Source organism: Triturus cristatus, chromosome 1_2 (genome assembly GCF_964204655.1).
Source record: "Triturus cristatus chromosome 1_2, aTriCri1.1, whole genome shotgun sequence".
NCBI classification, from domain to species: domain Eukaryota; kingdom Metazoa; phylum Chordata; class Amphibia; order Caudata; family Salamandridae; genus Triturus; species Triturus cristatus.
The window spans coordinates 1,140,948,127-1,140,967,031 of NC_140580.1; the positions used below are offsets into that span (position 1 = coordinate 1,140,948,127).

At 44.7% G+C, this 18,905-nt stretch overlaps 1 protein-coding gene across 2 annotated transcripts in view; it reads left to right on the forward strand.

The window, feature by feature from the left end:
- Positions 1 to 18,905, forward strand: part of LOC146868866 (histo-blood group ABO system transferase-like) — a 547,149-nt gene that overhangs the window by 467,561 nt on the left and 60,683 nt on the right. Inside the window, exons 5-6 of one of the 2 annotated variants that reach the window (XM_085613883.1) lie at positions 2,912 to 2,947; positions 13,542 to 13,676. In XM_085613883.1, the coding sequence (XP_085470009.1) occupies positions 2,912 to 2,947; positions 13,542 to 13,676 (171 nt within the window). The remainder of the gene's footprint in view (positions 1 to 2,911; positions 2,948 to 13,541; positions 13,677 to 18,905) is intronic. The other variant, XM_085613884.1, reaches the window with a different exon arrangement.

The window sequence follows — 18,905 nt, forward strand, 5'->3', positions numbered from 1 at the left end:
CGAACTACGAGTGCCGGAAAGCAGCGAATGAAACGTGCAGCTCAAGAACTGGCTTGCAGGTGAGAATCAGGCCACTGAGCCGAGCGCGGAATCTGGGGCTTTACAGCCAAACTCCCCCCCTCCTTCCAGGGGCATCGCATCACACAGTGAAGGACGAGCGAGAAGCTCAGGTAGAGACATTCGGAATGGACGCGAGCCTGATCTTGTGACTCCCCGCGGGGCCCCTCCCTCTGTGAGTTGTGTTTTGGCACACCCGCAGGTCTCCGAGATCGAGGGCCATGCTGGTGGATGTGGTTGGCCGGCCACTGCCACCCCGCCCGCGAGCCGCTTTGGGTGTCAGCAGATAAGCTCTGGCATATGTTTGGGGTTGACTCGGAGGTATGCCGAGTGGCAGTTGAGTTCTTGTTTTAGGAACCGGTAAAAGTCTAGCGGAGCGTGATTGCTGATTGGCTCTGATGGCGGTCCGCTCACCTCCCCGGGAACCTGCTTGCTGATTGGCTGCTGTGGAAGAAAATCCCAAAGCCACAGATTGAACACCACAGTTCAAAAGCTCTAGCTTAACATGAACATGTAGGGATTACATCAAGAGTTCAGTGAGGCTCATGTGCGGACCAGCATCGACTGCACTGACTGCAGCCGGTTCAGCTCTCCCCGTTCTGAGTCTGCCTCCCTCCTCCTCTACTCTTACCACTCTTCTCCTTTCTTTCTCTTCCTTTTCCTTTCTCACACTCCTCTTGCTGTCCCTTTTCCTCCTTTCATTCCCTTTTCTGCCCTCCTCGCTCTTCCATCCTCTAGCCTTTCTCTCACTTGCCGCTCTATCCACTTTTCCTGCTTCCTTTTTCTTCTCTCCCCTTCATTCTGTCTTTTTCCCATGTTATGCACTCATCCTTACCAGCTTTTCCTTCTCTCTGTCGCCTCTCTCTTGCCTTCCTTCCAACAGAGCCATCATGCCACATAACTCCTATCAGCATGATTTCATTCAGCGCCACACAACATCCCTCACTACCTCACTCTCTCTTTCACTACCTCAATCTTTCTCTATCTCACAACATCACTCACTGTTTCTATCTCACTACGTCAGAAAATACCTCACTCACTAACTCACTCTTTCACTACCTCACTCTCTATCTACCTCACTCTCTCTCACTACCTCACTCTCTATTTCAATACCTCACTCTCTCTCTCTATCTCACTACCTCACTCTCTCTCTGCTAATGCAATAGGTATCACATATGCAAAAAAAAAAATAATGCCAATAGAAATAACAATGCCATTTATTTAGGGATACAAAAATAATAAAAAAATAATGAGCAATACCAATAGCTCTACCTATAATATTGCCGAGACCATTGCATTGTAAATGCTTGTTTTAAATGCATCCCGTTTTCCTTTAAGGAAACAGGCTGCATTAAAAAAGAAAACTGCTTTATTTGACGGCAGTCCCAGACATGGAGGTTCCGCTGAGCCCCGCAGGCCACCATACCTGGGAGGGCTAGCCATCCCCAATGGGGTCTCAATTTGCGAGTGCCTTATGAATATGCGTGAGGCATGCAATTTGCGACCCCATTGGGAATCGCAATCAGTGTCGCAGACACTGTTGTACATACCAATTTGCGACTAGCAAATTGCGAGTTGCAAATTTCTTGATCGTACATCTGGCCCTAAGTGCCTCTGCTTTCTGGTGAATTCAAGCAACTGATTGGCTCTTTCCCCTAAAACTGCCGCTGATTACAATATTCACTGCTGGCAGCAAATGGGAGGGCGTCTGGAGGAAGGTTACCACGGAGAGGACGGAATAATCCATTATATCCGGGGGCTGGGGGGGATGTGAGTTCGCACACACCCGGAGACCTCACGTTGGTTGCGTCAGAAATCTAAGGCCCTGTGAAGCCAAGAGGCTGCATGTCTGGAGGTGAGGGTATGTTTGCACGGGATACGGTGAAACCTGCTCAGCGGGGATGCAGGGAGCTTGGGCCCAGGTCACCAGGGGGCATATGTATCAAAAACCGTATTTGTGATTCTCAAATAGCGATTTTTTGAGAATCTCTATCTGAGAATTGCAAAACGGGATGAATTTAAAAATTCGCACATATTTTGCGAATTCTTAATATTCCTTAATTGCGATTAGCAAATTGCGAAATCGCAATTAAGGAATACCTTCCCATTCATTCCTATGGGCCAGGAGGCCCATAGGAATGAGTGGGAAGGTATTCTAAAATTGCGAATCGCAATTTGCTAATCGCAAATTGAGAATAATTTCAAAGGTGCAAGGGTGTCATGATGACACCCTGATGCACCCCTGAAATGAGCATGTGTGCGCATATGGCGCACATACATGCCCTAAGGGCATATATGTGCGCCACATGGCACTTTGAAAAATGCCAAAAATTGCATTTTTCAAAGAAATCGCAAATACCACCAACTTGAAGTTGGTGGTAATTTACGATTTCATAAGGAGAATTCGCACAACTTGGGTGCGTCTTACATAGCATTTAAGGAATCGCAATTTGCGATTCCTTAAATGCTTACGCAAAATTAAGGAATCGCAAAATTAGCGATTCCTTAATAATGCGATGCGAAAATGTCACATACATCGCGTTTTGCGATTTTGTATTCGCAAACACTGTTTTTTTGCGATTCGCAGTGTTTGCGAATACAAAATCGCTTGATACATATGCCCCCAGGTTTGTTCTCTCATAAAGCTCGCCCCATGAGATGTGATTGTTTGGAGATGGCCTTGTGATGGGCTGTGCTGCCTTGCGGCAGAGGTATTAAGCCACTGATGTCACGACGCTACAGATAAGACGACGATATCCTGTGTGACTCCAGATCAATATGTCCTGATTTTCCACCAGTTGCACCTACTTTGAAAAGCCCCTGCTAAGCATTCTTTATTGTCTTTCTTCTGCAGGATGAACTATGCCCAGCCGGCCACCCTGACCCAGTCGTAAGTACCCTTGGCTAACTTACAGTTTCCCAGTGTAAAGAAAAAAAGAGTTAACATATATATATACGTAACTCCAACTTCCTCAGCCTTTCAGCTAGCCCTTGAAGTGAGTGTATAGCACACTGACGCATAACTAGCTGCCTCAAGACACTGAAGCGCTACACACAGGACATGCTGTACACTTGATGGAATCGTTCAGACAGAGCATTCCGATGCTCCTCGTCATTAAAAGGGGTGGATGGAGTGTTTTCGGGTTGCACAGCTCACAGAACCCTATACTTGCCTTCAGTGTCCCTCATGTTCCAAACGTAAGACACTAAACCCTTCCTTTGATTCTGTGGGCGCTTCCTATATGCGGATATACCCAAGGCCCAGGGAATAAAAGAAGGGATTTGCTCAAGGTAACACCGCGTGTTTGTGAAGCAGCTGAGCCGGGTCTTGAACCCAAAACTTCCCACTGCAGTGCCAGTGTTTCAAAAGCAGCCTGAGCACCCTTCTTCTACGTGACTTGCATGTCTTTTGTCTTGGAGCAGGGCAGGGCAGTCATGGGCTGACTGACACTGCCCACTGAACCCAATCAGACAATGACGCCTAATCCTACAGAGAGGCTGGGACTGCAAGCAGCAACATGATTCCTGTTACTCTAAGGCAGATGCTTCTTTACCTGGATCACTTTATTTATATTTGTTTTGCAGCACTGCCGCGTGGATCAGTGGAGCTTTTCTAATAGTACAACTTTGTTGACTGATGGCCTTTGAGCAGGAACTCAGTGAGCTGACTATCAGTGTGCTTCTGTGTTCCATTGGACAGCTCTTATTTCCCCTTTTCTATGACTCCCAAGTGTTCTTGCATTGACCTTTGTTGTCTCTTGGCTTTGGATGGATGTCTGTTAGCGCTCGGAGAGATTCACTTTGTTCCTGGTAGAGTTCCTTTTACCTTGGCCAGTCACTGATGTCAACTGGCCTCTCATTTATGCAAGGTGGCTGCTGGTCGTATGTTGGGTGGCTCTAGGTGGATGTTGGGAGGCTCTTGGTGGATGGGTGGCTCTAAGGTAGATGTTGGCGGATGTTGGCAGGCTGTTGGTTGGTTCTTGGAGGATGTTGCCTGGCTTTTGGTTGATGTTGGGTGGCTCTTGGCAGATGCTGGGTGGCTCGTGGCGGATGTTGGCTGGCTCTTGGCAGATGTTGGATGGCTCTAGGCAGATGTTGGGTGGCTCTTGGCAGATGTTGGGTAGCACTTGGTGGATGTCTGCTGGCCCTTGTTCAATATCTGTTGGCCCACAGCGGCTGCCTTATGCGGATGTATATGACTGGGTAGATGTCTGTTGGCTCATGAAGAATAACCAAATATCCTATCTTCATGGTTCAGTTCATCATTGGGGGTGGCAAGAAAGCTTTTTGGTTATGCATGGTCCTCAGTCAATTATTGTGATCCGCACTTGATCTTTATTGTCTCATCAGTTAAAGTTGCCCTATGTTTGATTTCAAGTGGCTTGTATTTTTTTTAGCATTTGTGTTATTTATTTGATCCTTTGCTTGATTTTGTTTTGGTCTCGAGATTTGTGCACATGCTCAGCAGAATTGCTTTGTTCCTCGGTGGCTGATAGATAGTCTAGCCTGGATATATTTAGATTTTTCTCTCACTCGCTGTAGTTCTCTCAGTTAACGATGGGTTTATTTTTGGTGGATTTAAGAGAAGCCATGGTAAATCCATATTGGCAGAACGAGAATTTGTGCTGGCCCTGGAGCAATTCTTATGCCCACTCAAAGACTTGTGTTGGTCTCTAGTAGATTTATTTATGATTGAACACAATGCCTGTGTTTGTCCTCCACAGTTGTGTCAGCCCAGGATTGATCTTTTTTCACACCTTTAGCATGTCTGTTGAACTTTAGTTTTTTCTGTTAGCCCTTAGCAGTTTTCACTTTTCTTATAGATTTATATCTTTTGGAGGGTAGCAGTTTTGTTATTGATTTTAACGATTTCTTGGTGTCTCCGTCAATTCTTTGTGGGATTTTTTCTAGTACGCCCCGTACCCGCCTCACATCCCTTTTGGTCACACTTGGCAGCTACAGCTAGCCTCATTACCTCCATAATGACGTGGGATAAGCCACTGAAGGGGGATTATACAACAGGACAGCACCCTTTTGTGGACCCTAACATATGTTCCCTGAGTTTCATATGGGTTGGGGGCGTATGGATATGGAAAGTTGTTCTGACTTTCATTTATTCCCCCATCATACTGTAATAATGCACTGCTGGCTCGGTCACCCAGACTATATAACTTACGTCAAAATCAATGTGTTACTGATATCCCACAATCTCAGCAGAATTGGGCATTCTGGGGCCTTATCTTCAGGGCTGGCTGGAAGAAGAACACATTTTAAGCCCCTACCAAGCCGACTTCAGAGCAAATATGTCAACCGTAGACCAGATATTCAGACTACAATTACTCTTCTGGAAAACGGTGACTATAGGGGGTTGGTAGCCTCTATCTAATATTTTTTGATCTGAAGTCGGCCTTCGACCTTGTACCTCGGGAGAAACTCTGGAAGGTGATGCGTGACCTTGGGATCTCTCCGTATCTTCTAAATGCTATAGAGAGGCTCCACATGGAGAATCTTGCACAAGTGCGATGCGGAAAATATGGGGTACTCACCTCCCGTTTTCCTGTCCAAAAGGGGGTACGACAGGGATGTGTTTTAGCTCCTACTTTATTTTGTCTTTTTATCAATGGTCTTATTGACCATCTTAAAAAAATCAAAGACAATGATGCCCCCAAGCTAGCCTCTGGGAAGGTCCCTGCGCTGATGTTTGCAGACGATACCCTGTTACTTTCAAAAACACCAATGGGTATCCAGCGCACTCTTGATGGCTTCACCAATTTTTAGGTCTCGCTAGTGTAGGCTGCGCAAATGCGCAGTCTTGCTGGCGAGATTTAACGTTTTGGGGATTTTTCGTAAGGGGCTTTAAGCCCTGCCCCTCTTTCCCGTTGGCCGGCGTCACCGTTTATGCTAAACGGCTGCCAGCCATTGGGAAAGAGCTGTTAGTGACGTTTTCGCTCGGCTTTTTCTGCCGTCCCACTTGGACGGCCTCGCCTGCTTTCCTTCTGAAGTAAAAGGTTTCTTATCTTTATGGGGCCAAACACATGGCCCCATAAAGATAAGAAACCTTTTAGCGGTGAGGCCTGGGACGGCAGAAAAAGGGAAAAAAAAAACGTCATGGCGCGCGCTTGTTTTGAAGATGCTGCACAGTGTCCCAAAGCTGTACAGCAGCACCACCAAAAGCAATTGACAAAACCAAAGGCAAGAACTTTTGGCTTTGCCACTGTTGGTTTCCTTTGTGCACTTTATCCTATCAGAAATGTTTAGTATTCTCTTGGGAAAATACTCGTGCTAGGCAGCAGTTTCACGAGTTTAGCCTTAACGCCTTTTACCAATATTAATGTGCTGCATGTTAACAAATGTATACATCACTGTAAGAACTACTTGAATGATCAACTATATTTATTTTTGATTTTCGCTCCATTCTGTTGTGTAGCTCTCAGATGCTGAAGCAGGTTTCTCGTTGCCTGCCCTGGCAAATTTCAGTTGTTTTATTTAGCACGCCCCGGTTTTCACAGAAAGTTTGACAACTAAAACAGAGGGAGGCAAATGTTCATGTATTCCACTGCAGAATAAGTTGTCAGCCCCTAGCACAAAGTAATTGAGTTAACAAAGATGATTCTGTTTACAAAAGTTGCATTCAATTACCCTTAGTAACACGTTTTGTGTTGTCTATGTTGGTGAGAGCTATCGATTAAAGGCACGAGGCTCTCTCTAAAGACAACACTGTAGTCTACTTAATGTTTATGGAATGCCGTGCTTTTAAATGTCAGACCATCGTGAGCCCAGACTTTTGGCGATTTTCGGGGTTCTACTGTGGGTTCCAATGCACTTGTGGTTGGCAGGTTTCGTGCAGTATGAGGTTAGACGTCGGCGCGTGTACAGTGTGGTTGACTAAAGAACCAGGCGTGGCTGACAGCGCTTCCCCACGGCGGCTCATGCAGTGTTGAGCATGAAGGGGCGACAGTTCAGCGGGGCTGGAGGGTTTGCATTTACCCTCCTTATTCCTCCTCCCCATCACGCCCCCCACATCCCGGCCACATTCCATGGGCCCTGGGAGTCCCGCGCCACTCGGTGTGCAAGCACAGTACGGCCCCTCGCGTCGGCGCCATAGAGTTTGCGCCCCGCGGGCAGAGCGGCCCCGTCGCGCAGTGCTCTCTGGGATACGGGGTGTCTGTCTGGGGCAGTTCCGGATTCCCTGCTGCGGCCCGAGCACTGGTCCCAAGAGGTGAGGGGGCAACGGGGTGTGGGGCTGGCCAAGTGGGGGCACACTGCGGGGTAGAGGCCTTGGAGGGTGCCTGGGGGGGCTGCCACGCCCCTGTGCCGCGTGGACAGTGGTTTATGCAGCACATTTCGTGCATACCGAACCCTGCGGCTCCCACGGCCATGTCTCACATTCTGGGGTGGGTGTCACTCGCCACCGGGGTGGCCACCGACGCTACCCGGCACTGGGTGGGCTTGGGGACCCTCCAGACCCCCGTCACCCCATCCCACAGAGGGAACCGAGCCCTCTGTCACCCCCGGGACCCTGTAGTCTCATGGCTATGGGCAGCTTCCTTCAAGGAAGAGAAGGTGGAGTGGGGGAAGGGCGTGGAACTGAAGGTGGGTGCTGCAAAGAGGGCGACAGAAGCCTGGGGGTGAGCAGATCAAGAGATGCTGGGGTGGGGCAGGAGCTTGGAGTGTATAACTGCGTCTATATGGACACAGAGGGGCAGATTTACAAGCCCCTTGTGCCACTTTTGCGTCACTTTTAACATGGGAAAAGTGGCGCAAAAGTGGCGCAAGCGGCTAGTAAATAAGCCGCAGAGTGTGGAACTGAAGGCTAAGGTGGGCGTGGAACTGAAGGTGGAGGCTAGGAAGGGGTGACAGAAGCCTGGAGGTGAGCAGATCTGGAGATCAGAAGCTGGGTTAGGACAGGAGCTTGGATGTATAGCTGCGTCTGGGTGGGTGTGACAGAAGGCTGTGGTGCACGTAGAACTGAAGGTGGAGGCTGTGATGCATGTAGAACTGAAGGTGGGGGTAGAAGTGAGAGAGGAGGCTCAGGTGGGGGTAGCACTGAATGTGGGGTCTGGGAAGGGTGGGAAATGATTCTGGGAGGTGAGCAGAGCCATGTGCTTGGAGCTGGGGCCTGGCAAGAGTGAGAAAGTAGTGCTGAATGTAGGGAGCTGGGATGGGTGGTATAGGAGCTGAGGGCGCAGAAATGAAGGTGGCGAGTGTGCGACACAAACCTTTATCTAAGCAGAGATGGAACGCTGGCTCTGGGGCCAGAGCATGGAAGTGTGTAACTACCTCTGTAGGTTAGGAGCTTCGGGTGTAGCACTAAGGATAGTGGCCGAGGAGGGTGTGACAGAGGAACTTTGGGTGTGAGCAGGGATGAAGATGGTGATTTGGGAATGGTGTACAGCTGAAGGTGGAGGTTGGGACAGAAACTTGGGGTGAGAGAAGAACTGAAGATGGAAAGTTTGAATTTGGTATTGGTACAATAGCTTGAGTGGGAGTAGACCTGGAGAAGGAAACTGGTCTGGGTGAGCTGAGAACAGGGCAAAAGATGGGGGATTGAGAGCTATGGTGTGAGAAGCTGATGGTGTATAATTGAAGATGGGGGAGATAATTCAGAAATTTGAAGTGTGAGGAAGGTGAAATGAGGATCAGGGAGCCTATGTGGGTGATGCATCAGCCGGGGCGACACTAGTGTTGAAAATGGAGAGCTAGGGTGGGTGAGACAAGTTTGGGGTGAAGAGCAGAGCTAAAAATTGGGATTTTGGATCTGGTCAGAGTAGGGCTGGAGCTGACAGCCAAGTGTCCTCTTTTTTTTGCACAGATTGAACGTAGTACTTAAAACAACATTAAAAGCGGACTACAGGATGCCACATGAATATGGACAGATTGTGGGAATACTTTAAAATACGTTCATATTTTGTTTTGTTTCTAAATGTATATTAAATATATGTTATAAGTATTTAGATATGTATATATACTTCTAGACCGGTTTTGACTTACCAGGGCCCTCATCAGTGAAAAGCAGCTTGATACCTTTACTGGTATACACGGCGCTCTGAGGAAAACAGAAAAGGTGATGGGTGGAATGCTTGAATTAAACTCAGCACTGGAAATTACTTGGGGCTGTATTCCATTCCATGGTTTTGGCCTCTGTCCCACTCTATGCAGAGGCCAGCCTTATGCAGATTAGCCTTGCTTCTGCTCCATTAGCAACAGTTCAGTCCAAACGCACTGGCTAAATTCCCTCTACAATAAAAAGCGAGAAACTCCAGAAGGGGCTTGACCTAATTCTGGCTTCAAGGATATTTTTGTAATTGAGGTGCTTTAAGTATGCCCAGGCATAAGTCCTGCTCTATCAGTACTATTAAAATGGAGGTGCACTTCACTGACATTGTGAGAGGAGAGGTGATGGGGCTTCGTAGTATGAGGCAGTTTGATAGTTACAGTTAAGTTTAAGAAGCTATCATAGCACAGCTATCTTGCAGTCGGCTCGTTTCAAGAAGCCTGTTATACTTTTCATAAACAGTACTAACATTTCTTAACAAGACTGCAGTACTTTTAATGGCACAGTGCCATTTCTCTTCATTTGGCAGATTTAGACCATTATATATTAAAGCGATTCACTAGCAAATAAGTAACCATGACGATTATTCATCAATGGAAATGATTTTGAAGATTGAGTGGTATCAATTCATGACACACTCCCTCTGGGAAAGGTATAAAAAATGGATGCACAACTGTCTTTTGTAGGGCACTCTGGGCTTGTAAGTTGCTTTAAAGAATCTGTCCATTTGCTTTTTTTTTTTCTTCAATTGTCCTCTCTCTCCCACTATGAGGAGCTCTATTTCACCTTTGTTTTCCTTTGGTTATCCCCTTCCCCATGCTTTTATTTTTCTTAATCTTCTGTCCCTCACATTTCTTTCTCCCTGCTCTTTCCCAGACTTCAATTACTCCTTTTATTTTCTCTCCAGTTTTCCTTTTCTCTTCCTGCTGCCATCTTTTATGTCACTCCCCTTCTCCAATGTACATTTGTGAACGGTCACTCCCATAATCTATACCTTTTTTCCCAATTTATTCCATCTGTTGCGAGTTTGACCTATTGGCATTGTAAATGACAATGGCTTTTATTTATGTTTCAAAAACCAAAACATAAATAAAAGGCAATGTCATTTACAATAAAAATAGCTCAAACTCTCGCAAGTGCGAGACCTATTGCATTGCAAATGCTTGTTGTAAGCTGCGAGGGCTGGAGATCAGCCTAACAAAAACTAAATATATGGTCTTCAACTCCCCCAACACGACCCGTCCAAACCCTTCTTTACATGGCATTCCTCTGGAAAGAGTGAAGATATTTGATTATCTGGGAGTTACCCTGTCAGAGCATTTTGTATGGAGGCCACAGTTGGGCAAAGCAAGACTCAGGTTAACCCAGACAGTGGGCGGAATAATGAAACTGTATAGAACCTCCGCTTTTAAACCAGCCACCCATGTGGTGGAAATCTATAAAGCACAAGCAAGGGGTGTCACATTATACGGGGTGGAGTTGTGGGGGCATTGCCCTACTACCAACTTGATGACGGTGGAGAACAACTTCATGCAACAGCTTATAGGCCTACCCTGTAGTGCCCCCCCTTACTCCCCTTCACATGGACCTGGGTATTAGGCCCCTTGATGAAGAGATTGCCCTGAGACCTCTAACCTTCTGGCGGAGATTATGGGTGACTCCAGAATTGTCTGTATACAGGGCCGAGTTAAATGACCGTTTAGCCATATGTTCCATCAAGAAAATGCCATGGCTTTGCCACATTAGGGACCTTGCCTCTAAGTTACGCAAGTCGGACCTCTGGAGATCTCCCGAGACTTCATGCGCCACGATTTCTAGGTTGGAACTAGTCAAATACTATAGACTAGCCAAATTATTGTCCATTCAAGAAAGTACCTCATGAGGTCGTTTGATAGCAGAATTCCTGCTAGTAAAAGATGCATGCAGCAAGGAAAACTTCCTGGATTTCATTCAACCCCCCACTGGCCAGGAAATTGTATGTGCAATTCTAACTAGGGACTCTTCCACTACTAGCGTTCACTAGCAAATGGGTGAAAGACCAAAGGGGTGAATGCCCTGCATGTAACTACAAGGAGGAGTCCGAACTACATGTTCTGCTCCTCTGTCCTGCTTATCGACTGCCGCAGAAGCGTTGGTTATTCCAGCTATGTAAGCATTTGGGCTTTGTGCGCTGCACTGAGGCCTACAGAGTTTTGAAGTATGACACCCATCCACCAATTGTCTTTGCCGTATCACGGTTCTTAAATTGTATGTAGCACATCCGGCGGACCTGTCTAAAGGAGATCCCATGGGGAAGAACAAATGTATTGAATTTGCACAAGTCGAGTAACTGTTGACTCATGCTCGGGGATTTGTATCCTTGTCCTATATTTTTAGCTTTTGTAAAAAAAAATTAGATTACAGCTCATCTTTGGAGGGTTGCTTTTATTCCATTTTTAATGGGTTGAAGATAGTTTTGTACATAATTTACATCCCTGCTGTATCTCTTATGCACTGTGTGTTTTTCTTTTTTCTTGTTCTGTTGTGGGATGAACTTTGTACAAGAAGATGATTGGGAGTTATCCAAATTTATAACTATAGGTGTACATTATTTGTTTTTATTGTTCTTGCACTTTTATGGCCCTAGTGGCCGAAATAAAGTTAATAAATGGAAATGGAATGCGCCATTTTGAAATATACACTGTTTGTTGATTGTAGCAAATGTTTGATAAACAAAAATGTAAACAAAAACGCATTGCCCTCTTCAGATTTTCAACTCGCCTTGTATTTTACGTTATATTGAGGTAGATTATGTTTTAAATTTGTAGGATTATGCTCTCACTTGTACGTTTCTGTTGTCTTTATGCTCTCAATTGTGCGTTTCTGTTGTCTTTTAGTGAGCTTGTTGGCCACTAGTACATTTCAGTTGTTAGATTTGTTGTTGGCTGTTGCATTTGTGTTGGCTATTAGAAGATTTCTATTGGTCCCCGGAAGATTTCTGTTCACCCTTGATGCGTTAACGTTTAGTCTGTGGGGTTCAAATCACTTAATGGATTTATATTTATGAGTAGCCCCTCCTGCTTTCTCTTGGCCTATTAGTATCCCTTAATAGATTTATTTTCTGGGTTTTGTAAATTGTTCCTGGAGCTTGGAAATCTCTTGGTAGGATTCTGATGGCACTTTGTGTGTTTCTATGTTTCTTGGTATGTTTCTGTAGCAGTTTCTTGGTATGTTTCTGTAGCACGTTTAGTGGTTTTCAGTTGGGCTTGGGAAGTATATAGTCCTTTTATATATTTGACTTACCCATTATGTACATTTTGTTGCTCATTAATTTATAATTTGTTCTGGTGGGATTCTGTTGTTCATTGATATTTTTTCATTGTCCTTTGGTGAGTTTTCTTTGGCCTCTGTCAGATTTATTTTGACCCCTAAAGGAATCCGATTTCGTTGCCTCTTTACAGAGTTTTTTTGTTCCTTTTCGACTTTTACTTATGACTTTTATGAACATAATAGCTTATTTCTAGCTCTTGGTATTTCTTTTGTTGCCGCATGAGTGGAGAGACTTCTGTTGATAAATAAAGGATGCATGCTCGCTCATATTGGTTTCTATTGGTCCAAGTGGGTTTACTGTGGCTCTTCATATGCTTTTATGAATTTTGACTTAGTTCTGATCGTGGCTTTCTGTTGGCACTTGGAAGGTTGCTTTTGATGGGTGTCTGATATCCTTTGGTGGGTTTGTGTCCCAGGTTTCTGTTAATATTATGGGGAGATTTTGATATTCTTTGATGGGTTCTTGATGGTCCTATTGCAATTTATTTAGAGTGTTCATAACTATGATGGTTCCTTGTGATATTTCGGCTCCTTAATGAGTTTCTGTTGTATCTTGGTGTGGTTTCTTTTAACTAATGGAGCTTCAATCTGAAACCAGTGATTGGTTTCTAACTTTCTTCCATCTATTTGTCCTTGATTGCTATCGCTTAGTATTGATTAGTGTCTCTTGGCAATTTTTGGGTTTGTTTGCTATTGTTGATAGCAATATAGTTTTTTTTCTTTTTTCATGTGCCATTGTGGGTTAATCCTGTTCTTTCATGGACTGTATTGCTGGCTAGTGGATTTATGGTGGCTTTCTTTAGCCCCGGGTACATTTCCCTTTAAATTGTACATTTTTGTTGTTGATTGGTGAGTTTGTTTTTTAATGATTGTTAATTGGTTGCTTTAAGCCCACGGTGGGTTCGTGTTGGTCTGCTTATTAGTGGCAGGCTTTGACAAGTGATGATCTTCTGGTAGAAGTGGGTGTGTGTTCGTTGGCCATTCATATGTTCTGTAGATCCAGGATGCCATTGTATAGCCTTCAGGTGGGTTTCTATGGGACACTGTGTTTTTGTAGTGGCTCTTGTCATGCTTTTGTAAGCCACTGATGTTGTTAACACTATGTGTTGTCACCTTGCAGGAGAACTGATGTCCTTACACTTACTCCTTGGTTTGCTCCAATCGTCTGGGAAGGGACATACAATCTGGACATCCTGAATGAACAATTCAAGAGGATGAATGTCAGTATAGGACTCACGGTGTTTGCAATCAAAAAGTGAGTATGGTTTCATTGAAATATCAATGCTTCTTAAAGATGCCATACTACAGGAATTGTGGTGACTGACCAAACAAAACGAAACCTGAGTAAGTGCTAAATGCCAAGCATGAATGCTAAAATGCACCCTTCTAACGTAATGACTTGTTTGGTTACAGGAAGTTCGGTCAACACAAGAAACCAATTGACAGCGAGTGATAGGGAGGAAAATCAGAGATAATATTGAAAAAGGCCTAACATGGATCAAGCGCAGTATTTCTACTTTATGAACCAGAGACCCAGTAGGGCCCACAGTGTTGGTCCAAAGGGTGGTACAGATGAGCATCTGGGTTCTGTACTAGTCACTAAAGGTATGATGTATTCAAGGAATAAACATTATTTGATCAACTTCTTAAAGCATCTAAGTTTTGTTGAGAATGGGCATAGCGGGAAGTAAGAAGTAAGGTGAGAGAAAGTTTTGCCACTGCAGAATACTTCATCAGAGAAAGCACATGACCGGCTCTCCTATAACTTATGGGATGGTACGGAAGAAGCTTATTACCTCTTTCAAAGCTCTGGACCCAACTTTGTACTATCAAATTCGAAGGATGACAGGCTCACGAACAATGGTAAAGTCTTGAGTGCTGAGCGGTGCCTTTATTGGAATCTATCCTGCTGACTCACACAACGCTGAAATAGAGTGCAACAGTTGAAGGACTTTGTATTTAATCTCAATTTGGGAATACCGTTAAGCAAGCTGGAATGGTCAGTTGTACCAGCAGAAGCCGCAACTAGATCCTACATGACCAGGGCTCATCCCTTGAATGAGTTTCACTGAGTACATCTTCAAAGACTGAAAGGATGACCCATTCCATTCCTTCCACCTGATCTAACCCTGCTTGGACCACCCAAGTTCAGGTGCCCCGCTGCCCGACAAGACCCCTGTACAAATCATGAGCAAGTTTTACCATCATATAAAACCCTTACTCAACTAACACACAGTGCTCGACCTTTGAAATTAAAAGGCAGCAAGATAGTTGAAAGCAACATGGTACTGGCTCGGATGCAGCTAAGGTTTCTAGGTCCCGAAGGAAAATATATGATAGTTGTGGTCGACTAATTTAAATCAGACAGATTTGGTGGTTTGCATCAGTCGCTCGGTGGGCTGGTCTTACTCTAGACCATTACAAAATCCTTTTTCACCTCGCAAAGGGCTATTGATGGATTGATGATAACAAGGTTGCATGGTTTGCAAAACGTTTTGCTTTACCCCATTTGTGTATAATTCATGATTTGAAGAACAGTTTATGTTGGATATATCATTTTTTAACACCGACAAAATGATTCTGCTTACGTTATATATTACAAATCAGAGTTTTCTTCTCCTATGCGATGCCAAACATTTTCCTGCTTGGCTTCAGTCAATGAAATTTACATTGGTGTGTGTGAGAAGCAAAGGTAAGTGGGAAACTTCCCAGAGGTTGTGAACAGCAAAAATCAAGAACTTCACAAAACTTCACTTGAAGCTGGGAAAGGATTTTGCTCACAGCTGGGCCTAACATCATTAAAAAAACAATTATGGTTGTCATCCATGATTTCAGTCCCTGTTCAGATACCAGTGGCACGGCTAGTATTGAACTCCCATCACACACTCTAAAGGGGGTGTCTACAGAGCAGTGTTTTATGCACAATGACCACATCATGAGGGGCGCATGCTCTGGAGTGGCATGGCCCTATTTTTGGCACCATTAAGACAAAGGTAGTGACAGAATGGGACGGGCTTATAAAAACACATCAGGCGAGGGTTAGTCGACCATTTCAGTGCTTAAGGTTTTCAGCCTGCCAACTTCCAAGTCTTCTACATGTTTAAAATAAATGTCATAATAGTGATAAAAATGCTGTAAAATGCACACACAAAAAGACAGAGTGTGTCTGCTTGAGAAATGTGTGATGAAATAGGAAGGAACACCTATGGGTGCACACCTCACACCTGCATGAACTCACTGCACTATGTATTTCAACTTTATGCATGAGAAAGCAATTAGGAAATTGTGATTTCAATAATGTTCCACGGGTTGTAAGGAATTTGCCAAAAGTGTTTAGTTGACGATAACACATCAGCAGTTGTCACTGCTCCACTCCTGCGCTCGTGCTGCAGACAAGTAAAAGCTGAAACCAGCCTCCCCTGAGGTGGGCATCACGTGTTCTTAGCAAGAATAGATCTTTATGAAACCTCTTCAATATACCTTGGAGTCGGTTCACAGTAATGCTGTTACTCACATTTATATTTATACCCCAAAATGTGTATTCTGTCCCTTGCTTGTGAAGATAGCAAATTTTGCAGTTCACATAATGTTTGAAGTTTGATAACTTTTTTATTTTAACATTACCCAGGTGCTCTTGCGGGACATGATGTGTTAAAAACAAAACGTTTTTTGCAGGATAATGTTTTTATTGAAAACTTTTTTTGCACATTTTTATCCCATAAACTGTTTTCAGCAGAAACAAATGTTCTACCACATTTTTTAGTTTTACATTTTCCATGATCCATTACCTTTACAGTGACTATGAAGTTTTAGAAAAAAATCATCGTGTTGCAGAGGACAATTGCAATTTTCTACACAAGATGGTCCCGTTTTTCTGATCGTAAAGTAGTATCCTCCACATGATTAAGATTTCCATAAAATGTGTGATTTTATCATGTTGAACCCATTTGTTTGTTTTCTTTCACCATTTTCCATAGTTTCAAGTCACCCGCACCACTGCCCTGTGGTCGAACACATCTGATGGTGTCTTCTCAAAAGAAATTGAAGGAAAAAACAAGCGCATCTGTAGGAGCGGGGGAACAGGGGCCTCAGATGGCAGCTGTTCTGAAATGGGACTATTCGGCCACGCAGCAAATGTATTCAGATGACGATCGCCTGGTTGTGTCACCAGAAGCTGTAAAGAGTTAATTAGCTACTCCCGATGACATTGAAGAACCCACATTAAAACTTATATATGGCTCTATAAAGCAATATCAGGCAGAAAATCACACTGACAGTCAAACGGCCTGGCTGGCAACTGAGCAGATGCAAGGAGCTATGAAGAAAGTCACTAAAACGTGCACTGAGATCGGGGAAGGGATCAAGGTTGTTGAAGAGAGAGCGGCTGCAGTGGAATCTGGAGTAGGGACCCTCAAAGGCCATGTGGAATCCCAGGAGGTGCAGATTTCTGATATCATATGGCAAATCAAAGATTTTGAAAACAGTCAGACGGAATAACTTGAGGTTCCTTGGGACAGTGGAGGGGGCCGAAGGCAACGACATTAGGACTTACATGTTGGATCTTCTTAAGGGTGCCTTTCCAGAGCTATCTTAATGGAATTGGGAGACGGAGATACAAAGAGTCCACAGATTCCCGCTAATGTTTAAAAAGCAGAATCACCTGGCCGTGGAAAAGGAAACTTAATCTAGAGCTATCTTGGTCTACTTTGGGAACTTTCTAATAAAACAGGCTATATTTGAGAAAGCTTGGACAGATTCTCAGGGCTGGTATAGTGGTCTATCATTTTTCGTGCGCCCGACTTCTGCCATTTCATGGTTGAGCATAGATGGCAATTAAGACAGCTCATTAAGCCATTTCAGGATGGTGGTGCAGAAGTATTCTAACTCGCCCCGTGCAAAAAACATTTTTAGAGGCAGAACTCACGTATTTGCATCTGAAGTCCAGGCCAAGGAGAATTTGAACAAATGTGTACCAAGGTGCCAAGGAAGTCTCTCTAAAGCTGAGAACTGAAGGCAGAGTAGATTTCAACTGTGGTTGGATTAGAGTAATTGGCACCGGAATGTAGCTTCATTGCTTTCCCTTGCTTCTGATCTATGGTCTCTCTTGCATATCTCTTAGCTTTGTGGAGGGTTCTTTTTTATATTTTAACACTTGTATTGAGGATCCTTTTTACTACTGCATAAATTGTGCTCGCTTTTGGGGATTCTTTTTCCCTCTACGTCTGTTGTTCCCCTCTGTGCAGTAATATTTGGTGAAGACAGGCACGGGGGTCAGGAGAGAGAGACAGAGGTTGTACATGGGAGTCATCACTCAGGCCATGGGCGGTCTGATTGCTTCATTAGGTTGGTGGGGGGTGGGAGCAGGTGGACGGCTTGGGACTTGGTGGGGTGCTTTGGCAGGGAAGGGTTGGGTCAGGAGAGTGGGGTGCGTACACAGTTGGTATCGGGGAAAGCACACTGTAAGGGGTGGTTTAATGTTGAAGGAAAGTTGTGAAATGATGGTTTGTACAGAACTGGTCATTATTTTGGTTTCAAGAGATGTGTTTGTGGGTATAATGGTGGTGGTTTATAGAAGGACAGCTGACTATGATCAATCACACGTCTGAGCTACGTATTGCCTCAGTTAACATTTGTGGTGTGCACAACAGGGTTAAAAGAAGGTTAGCGGAGCATTTAAAAGGCCTTTGGGCAGACATTTACTACCTTCAGGAAACACACATAGATAGGGCTAGCAGGAATCTGTTGGAGACACTAGGTCTAATACTAATAATGTGTACTACCCAGGATTCAAAGACCAGAGTGTAGGAAAGAAGTATCTGCTTCTTATGGTTACCCCCACTTTTTGCTGATGTCACACTGTTTTTGGCCTAGTCTGACTGGGATCCTGCTATCCAGGACCCCAGTCTATCTGCTTTCTCCCTTTAATTGCAATGCATGTACTTTAGGTACACTCCAAATTGGATACTGGGGTACCCTTATCAGTCCCTAGTATATGGTACACCATGTACCCAGGGCATAGGTACCCTAGGGGCCTCCCATGGGCTGCAGCATGCATTATGCCAGCCCTGAGAGGCCATCCATATTGAAACGACAGGCCTGCTACTGCAGACTGTGTAAGATGGTTTGCACCCCTTACTGAGATAGAGCTTTACTATATCCCTCTAAACCACTACACTTAAATACCTATCAGTCACCCCTATGGCAGTCCTTATCAATCCTGAAGGCAGGGCGCTGGGTTTTACATGAGAGGGTGCCCCTGCATGAGCTGAGCCCCTCTGCAGCCTTCGGAGACCATTCTCCGGGGTTGTCTGTGATGCAGCCAGACATATATGTTTAAGTGCATTATAACTTTGCAGTAAATGCTAACTTTAAAACGGCTGCTTAGAAACATGTTGTGTTTGGTGTCAAACACCTTGGAATCATACCTCCACACCAGTAACTGGTGTGGAAGGTATGATTCCACCCTTCTAAAGGGGCATATGTG